General features: G+C 31.7%; 1 protein-coding gene across 2 annotated transcripts; it reads left to right on the top strand.

Annotated features, from left to right (window-relative positions):
* Positions 1-4,772: 4,772 nt before the first annotated feature.
* LOC105114851 (EPIDERMAL PATTERNING FACTOR-like protein) lies at positions 4,773-6,282 on the top strand. 2 transcript variants are annotated; one of them, XM_011011542.1, is made up of 3 exons: positions 4,773-5,291; positions 5,708-5,775; positions 5,880-6,282. In XM_011011542.1, the coding sequence occupies exons 1-3, from the start codon at positions 5,180-5,182 to the stop codon at positions 6,129-6,131; spliced, it is 432 nt and encodes a 143-aa protein (XP_011009844.1). In that variant the 5' UTR covers positions 4,773-5,179; the 3' UTR covers positions 6,132-6,282. The 2 variants fall into 2 exon arrangements, with proteins under 2 accessions (XP_011009844.1, XP_011009843.1); XM_011011541.1 differs by having other exon boundaries at positions 4,777-5,291; positions 5,702-5,775.
* The last annotated feature ends 2,114 nt before the right edge of the window (positions 6,283-8,396 follow it).

Below are 8,396 nucleotides of genomic sequence, written 5' to 3'. Positions count from 1 at the left end.
TTTATTCAATTAAATCCTTTCGATAACCTAATTAGATGAAATTAGTATTGAATTATAGTAGAAGTACAAAATCAAAAGGAAATGGACTAAACTATAAAACACGGTTTGCATTATCTTATACTTAATTTTTATTAAATATAATGATGGCATTGAAATTCAAACTCATGACTATTTAGTCAAGAAAGCTCTAATGTCATATCAAAGAAGCATACCACTAAAAAGCTTAAATTGTTAAATAAAATCTATAAAACACATGGAATAATAAGTTTGATTCAAGATCTTTTCCAATCTTTTTGTTTTATCTATAAGTTTATTTTATTTATTTTTGGGATTATAGGTTTGAGAGAGAGAGAGAGAGTTACTAGAAAATAAAGGTAGAGAAAAAAAAAAAGGCTAGTAATCATGATTCCAACCACAAAAATAATAAAATTTAGTACCCAAATATTCCACTTGACTAGAGGAGTTGTATGGTGTTGGTTATTGATATTCAAATTGGTTGAAACAGTACATCAATACTTGGGAGGATTTTGGGTCTTGTGTTGATTTTTTTATTTTTTATTGATTTTTGGAAATTTTAAAGGAACAAGTAGATTTATTGAGTTGTGCTATTTGTTTTTTTCATGTATTTTAAAGTAAAAGATTTGTTGGAAATGAGTTATTTGGTTCATAAAATTTAAAGAAGAGTTTCTACTAATTTTTAACTATTTAGGCTGTAAGAAACTAGCCAAGCAAATAAAATATTGTTTTCCTCAATAAACAATTATTCATGTTAATTTTTAAAAAGCTAATAAAGGGTGATCAATCTGTCATTCACCCTCTTAATAATAATAATAATAATAATAATAATAATAATAATAATAATAATGTTGTTATTGAAATATAGTTGAGTAAGTAAATTTTTGTTTTTTATTCTTTAACATGTCATTTGTTCTTTTTAAAAGGAAAATAAATATGGTCTAAATAAGTGATCCATGTAAATAGGCTTTAATTTTATTTTTAATTTATTTTTAATTTTGTATTGATTTTGAAATGTTGTTTTTAATCATATAGTAAAATAAAATAAAAATTAATGGAACCCAATAAAATCCATAGCCCTGTTTATGGGTTAACCTGAGTTATATTTTTTCTTGTTCCGTTGATTTTATATGTTCCCAGAAACAACATATATATATATGTGTTCCCAACAACAACAAATATATATAACTTTCACATTATTAAATTTGAAATTCAATTGAAGCAAGGAGTTGGGTTGTGAGTGCTTAAGTTTAATTTGTGATACTGTATTTAAATATAATGCTGAAAAAATTTCTATAAGTTAGATTTGATTTTGTTGAATTTAAAAATAAATTTATTTAGCAGCATAGAACAAATCTCGAATTTTTTTAAATTTTTAAATGAATTGAATCAAATATTAAATTTTATTGATTTAGCCAAATTTTTAATAATTTGATTGAAATAAACAAACCTGTTTCAAATTTAATTGTGTCAACATTAATAAATTAAAAATTAAAAATAAAATGAAAATAAATTATTTTAATAAAAATGTTTATAATCCAATGATAAAATCACTCAAGTGTTTTTTTTTTTTTTAAAAATAAGTTTTCAGGTCGAAATCATGGTGAAAGATTTTGAAGAGGTCACCTTTGCATTAGCCGACCCAACACGCCCATATCATCGACTTTTTCATTAAGTTTATATATGCATGCGTTTGATTATGTGCTCCAAGGCAGTCATCTGCTTCGCATGAAGATGGCATCAAAGTCATCCACATCATCATTTGAACAACAAGCAGCCAGCAGCCTTGGTCAACTTGTCGCGTCTAATATGTTGAAACTAGAAATGCCAAATTGTCAATGTCTAAAGATTTAGGTATTCAAAGGTAGCTTGTCTAATGATGAAATAAAAAATGCAAGCCTTTATTCGGATGCTTATTATATTTTATTTAGAAGTTAATTTTTTAACAAGTATTATTAGACTTTTGGAAATTTTGATTTTATTTTAAAATAACTATACAATGGATCTAGATTTATCTCTTTTAGCAAAATCCTACTATAATCATGGCCCCATGTTTTTGCCCACATCCAACACCCTTGTGGATTCAGGCAGAGCACCTAACCATAGGTGTTGGGCAAGCGTCCAACACCTTTCCAAGCCTATAAAGAGGTGTTGGACGTGTCACAATACCTTGATGTGGGTCAAGTGTGCAGTTTGAGCCTAGGTGCTAGGCGAATGGCCACTCTCTTTTTAGGTCAAGGTAGTGTTCTTGACTCCGACCTTAAGAGGTGTGCCTGGTCCCCTTTGGTCCATGTCTTTTTTTAAGTCTAATAACATGGTTTGATGTTCTTAGAACCGATGAGTGTTTTAATAATATGTGCTTCTTCCCTCGTTCGTGCATTTGTAAGAGATAATTTTTTTATTAATGAATATATAAAGGATCTGTAAAAAATATTTATTTTTTATAAATATTATCATAATAAAATTATCTTTAACCTCTCAACTTAAAAAAAAAAGAAAATGTTTAAGGGATATGAATACTTTTTAAGCCAAGTTGAAGTTTTTATATTCAAAAGATATAAATTCATTATAAGAATAATCATGCTCTTCTAACTTAATATTTTTTTAAATATTTTTTATTTTTATAAAATTTAATATTTTTTTAAATATTTCTTATTTTTATGAGATTATCAATTTTATTATTAGATGATCCTTAAATCCCTCAAATGGAAAATTTTTATATGTATATCATGATATTCATTAAAATAGTTTCCTTTACAGATGATCTTTAAATCCCTCAAAAGGAAAATTTTTATATGTATATAATGATATTCATTAAAATAGTTTCCTTTACATTGACAAAAAAGGCCATTTAAATAATCATTCATAATCCAACCAACGAAAAAATCCTTACTCTACAAGCACATTTGAAATTAAAACTTCATCACTATCAATAATTGCTTTTCGGATGGAAAAACAGATGCAATTTATTTGAATATTTTCTGTATATTTTATTGAAAGGGCAATGCTGGAAAAACAAGTCCTTTATTTTCTAGTTTTTAATAGCTTCATCGACAACAACCAGTTCCTTGTACGACAACTCCCATGTTTCCATCTTTTAAACAATGAAAGTTAGTTTCTTTTTGGTTGAATTCCATAATTAACGCAATAGGTCCGAGGAAGCATAATATAACGATGATGCTTACTTTTCTAGTTGTCTCGACATAATATAAGTTGAATTTCGGTATGGAAACAGAGAGTTGTTCGAGGGAGAGAGAGAGAGAGGCAGAAATGCTTATATGAGTCTTTCTTTTCAATATGCAGGTGGGAAGAGAGGGGTCTGGCAATGGTTCATTGAGTTATCAAATCACTCTAATCAACACGGCTTTCAATTTTTCAATTTTTCATCGCTTCATGGCAGCTCGACTTCACATTTTTCAGTCCGCGAGAGCTCCTCAAATAGGAACCTCTTCTCTCTAAAAGACACTTGCCAAATCAGTGACTCCACCGTCGCCTACCTCCACCTCCTCCTACAGGCTCAACAGCTGAGGAGTTAAGAGAGCAGGCGGACAAGGAAAGCTGTGGAATGGGTGCCATGGAATCTACTATTCATTGAATGCTCCTATCTGGAGGAAGCAGCAGCAAGGCAAGAGGGACAGTACAAGCTCTTAATGGCGACCATGGCTGGATCTCCAGATGGATGGCCAAGATTGAGTGTCCCCCCTCCACCAACCTGTGAAAGGTTGACCCTAGTACGCCATTATGTAACTCATTAATGGTTTCCTGCTGAAAGTGGTGCCTTTTTTCTCTCCTGCGTTATGCTGGACATTTATTTTCCTTATCTTTCTTTTATGGGACTATAACTAAAAGGGCTCTGCAGTCTAGGCTTAGCTCAGATCCTCTTTTTGTCCATCAGAGATTTATTGGGTGCCTCGCAGATTTTCCAGATGCCTCAGGAAAGGGAGCTGTTATCTTGCGCAAAAGGACCTCCTCACAAAAAAGTACTGCTCCATTTTAAAGAGATTTGAGAGAACAAGAAGTATAAGAAAAGTTCTATTTAATTTTATTGTGTTTATCTACAATTAAAAAAGGTAATTAACGAAAAAAATTTTGAGTTAAAAAAATTACTTTAGTTTACATTTTTTTAATAAAAAAACCTTTTTAAAAGATAAAAAAAAAATTCAAAAACATCTTTTTATTTTTTTTTAAAAGATAAAAAAAATTCAAAAACATCTTTTTATTTTTTAATTCAATATATTTTGATTGATGTATATTTTATTTTAAATTTTTATTTTAACTGTATTTTTTAAAATTTGATTTGATTTAATTTATATATTAATTTTGATTTTTATTTATTTATATCTTATAATTTTTTAATAAAAATTCTTTATTTTTTAGATTTATTTTTTATTATTTATTTTATTTAAAATAATTTTTATAATTTTATTATTTTCAAATATTTTATCTATCAAATTTATTTTTTTATATTAATCATTATTATTTTATTTAAAATAATTTATACATATATTTTTTTAATTTCACCCTTTTTTTAATATTTTATCTTAGATTTAATTTTTATTTTTTAAATTCTTTCTTTAATTTTTTTTTTACAAATTAGATAAAGTTTTTATTTTCCTATTAAACTTAAAATAAAATTAAAATATTAATAAATTATTTACATTTTTTTTTATCAACATAGCCGAAAATTAAAACATGACAAAAAATTTTCTTTTCATAAAAAAACAACTTTTTTTTTTTAAAATAAATTCCCGGCGTCTCAGGTGCCTTGTATTGGAAGGCAAGGAAATCAAGGTGGAGGAGGAGGAGAGACAGAGAAAACAGATTCATGATAAGTTTTTCCAAGTGAGTTGTCAAGTGAAGTGGAACCTCACAGGTGTAGACTTTCACTATTTGACAAAAACCAGAATCACTTGCTTGTGAAGCAACATCTCCAAGCTGTACCAAACTAACCAAGTACCAATGCAAGATAAGAGACTCCACCAGGAGAAACCCAAGAAATTCTGGAGGCTCGGCTTTTGGGAAATGCGAGTAGTGTGTTTGTTCCTTTAAATAATCCCCACCATACACTTGATTTCTCCCAGAGCACTACGTGTGTGGCTGATCTAGAAACTCCCTCTCTTCACGCACTCGCTCCAATCAAGTCGCCATCATCATCACAGCTTCTATGGAGGCAAGTTCCATTTGCTGTTTAGTGTTAGCACTGCACACAGTGAGTTTGGTTTCTGCAGCAAGCAGGCCTTTTGCACCCAATAACGGTGTTGCTGTCAACCAAGCAGGTATATGTTGCCTGACCGTTGATCCCTTCGAAACTAAAAGAGTTCTGTTTCTTACAATTGTGATTGGGTCCTCTGATTTTGTCTCCTTTGGCTTCATGCGACTCATGCGGGTGGTGGTTCATCTTTTCAAGTGTTCTTTTTTGACTTAAAGGGGGCTAAACTACAACATACCCACTCGATCTAAACCCATAATTTCTCTTTTCCATAAGGAGTTCAAAGATTGTTGTTTCTCGTGATTCTTGACTCTTGACTGCTTTTTTAAATTTATTTTGAACTTGTATCACCATTTTCTCAGAGCTTCTCTCCCACATCCTGTTTAAGCCTCTTTCTCTTGTTCTCTCTCTATGCAAATGCTATGGCTTGAATAGTTGATGTTGTAAGTACTAACTTTAATTAAATGCTATGGTCAGTCACAGGACACGGCCTTCAATCTTTACAAGTTCCACTGGACTCGAACTTTGATCCCCAATCAGGTTCCGAAAAAGTACGTATGATCGATTCCTCTCTCGTTTTCTTTTGTGTTTAAAGAACTTATTATTACCAAATTGAACAAGATGATAAAAGGATAGTTCGATTTGAATCTTGAAGGGCATTAAAACCAAAGATGGGGTGGCGGGTGGGATGATAATCGAGGCTGCAGCAGGTTATGCTAAAGGCATTACCAAAATTGGGTCCACCCCACCAAGTTGTGAGCACAAGTGCCATGGCTGCACTCCCTGTGAAGCAATTCAAGTGCCAGCCATCAGCAAAACCGGCACCCACCATTTAAGTGTAAACTATGCAAATTATGAGCCTGAAGGTTGGAAATGCAAATGTGGACCTTCTTTCTATAGCCCCTGAACTCCAGAGACATGCAGTTTGATTGACTCATTTCTGCTTATGTTTGAGATAGTGATCACCTTATTTCTGTTCATATTTTTCGTTTTCATAAAAGTTCAAGTAATCTTTATGTGAATTTTACGTTTTGCCAATTTTTTCACGGACAAAGAAAGACATGCAATATATGTGTTGTCTATCTAAGTACAGAGACTTCAAGTAGCAAACAATTCAGATCATATAGGCTAGACTCTGTAGTTTAATGTGATGATTTACTTGTCCGGGGAACACGTAGCCATATGAAAGCAATCTTGCAACCAAATACAGTTGGATTCGGAAAAAAATCACAATTAATCAGAAGGATATAGAGGGTTACAAATCCTCAATCATATGCTTGCTATACAGCAACTATGAGCAAAATACCTGTTATAAGACAGCCCAGTTTGATCTTTGTTGTAAAATCTTCAGTTCACCAACGCTACCATGGGACAATGGTCAAAACAACAATTGGGATAGCACGGGGTAGCCATCCAACTCTTGCTGTATCAACTAGAGAAGAAAAGTTCATCACGTCATGCAGTAAATGCTCATAATCGAGGCCTCTATTGGGTTTGGATATGTAGCCGAGTCATGCAGTAAATGCTCATAATCGAGGCCTCTATTGGGTTTGGATATGTAGCCGAGACTTCATTACGTCGCATGCTGTAAATCCATAGATAGAGAAGGAACAGCCTGCAGCATTATTGTTCATTGGAAGAATATGGAATACAATACAACGAAACTCAGTTTTGTTCATTGGAAGAGTATGGAATAGATAGAGAAGGAATAGCCTGCAGCATTATTGTTCATTGGAAGAATATGGAATACAATACATCGTAACTCAGCTTTTCTGTATTTCTTTCTCAGAAGTGTTATATACTCTATATATATTACCATAAACAAAGTTCTGCATATTCAAGCAAGCTGTTGAGAAATCACTAAAATTAATGCAGGATGACTCATTTGGTGTCAAATTAAGGACAGAAAATTTTTAAGAGTGGCAAGGGAGTTTCTTGGAGGTACCTTCTTATAATTTATACTCCAACCAGCATGCAATTTTCTCCTTCGATTTCAGAGAATGGAAGTCCCAGTCTTTTGCTGCTGTACCTTGCCTCATGCTGTTGTAAATAATCAATCTGGTAAAACCATGAACACAAAGAACTTGTCACCAAGTAAAGCATCATAATTAAGACAATAGAAGGAAGTATTTTGCTGCTGTACCTTGCCTCATGCTGTTGTAAATAATCAATCTGATAAATCCATGAACACAAAGAACTTGTCACCAAGTAAAGCATCATAATTAAGACAATAGAAGGAAATATATACGAGGAACCAAGGTCTACATTGGGCTTTTGTGAATATCAAAAGCTTATAGCTATATGATAATTATAGAATCAACCTTCTATGGTATTCTTATATAGAAACCAAATATATTGATTAATAAGAAGATAATGACTCTAGAGAGGCATAAACTAAACTTGGTAGACATAGAGCCTTACTTGTTTTTGTCTCCTAACTAAACTTGATGGGGTTACAGAAACCATATGACATATAACCAAGAAAAACATGACACACTAGCGGGCAAGGACAAACTTAGAGTCTTACCTACTTTGTCTTCTAACTACTTTTAATGGATATGTACAAGTCACTTTAAATAACCTAGCCAAAGCTCTAAATGTTTTGTCTATGTTAGTAACACCTTCATAGTTGCTCAAGGTTATCTTGATAGAAATGTAATCCCCGGGTATATGAGTATGCATACTTGTCTTAATAGAAGAGAATTTTAATTTTGAGAAGGGTACAAACATCTTCATTTTTATACTCTCCTAGAAGTTGCTTTCCACTTGATTAGTACTTAAAAATGCATTTTTTATCAAGGTTTTATGTCATCATTTTGCACTTGAAGTATCAATAACTCTTTAACTAAAGCATGTTTTATAATAATATATCTAATAATATAAGATACCTTTAATTTGTGGTAAATTTTCATTTTAAATGCAGGCCTATCACATAAATGAAAGGATTGATTGATGAATTTAAGAACTGATATTGAAAGGACAAAGAGATGGCCAAACTTAGAATAGAGATGTTGGTGCAATTCAAATCGGAATACTGTTCAGTAATTGAGTCATATCTGGAGCTGTAGATCTCAGATTTAGGTCTACTTTATATGGATAGAAAGGTAAGACATAGGCCTACAACTATCATATAGAGCCCAAGACTTAAAAATGCCATTTTCAAGTCCAAATT

The sequence above is a fragment of the Populus euphratica genome, unplaced genomic scaffold (assembly GCF_000495115.2).
Source record: "Populus euphratica unplaced genomic scaffold, PopEup_1.0 scaffold777.1, whole genome shotgun sequence".
Taxonomy (NCBI): domain Eukaryota; kingdom Viridiplantae; phylum Streptophyta; class Magnoliopsida; order Malpighiales; family Salicaceae; genus Populus; species Populus euphratica.
Note: the sequence above shows the minus strand (reverse complement) of the source record. Positions and strands in the feature narration are given on the sequence as shown.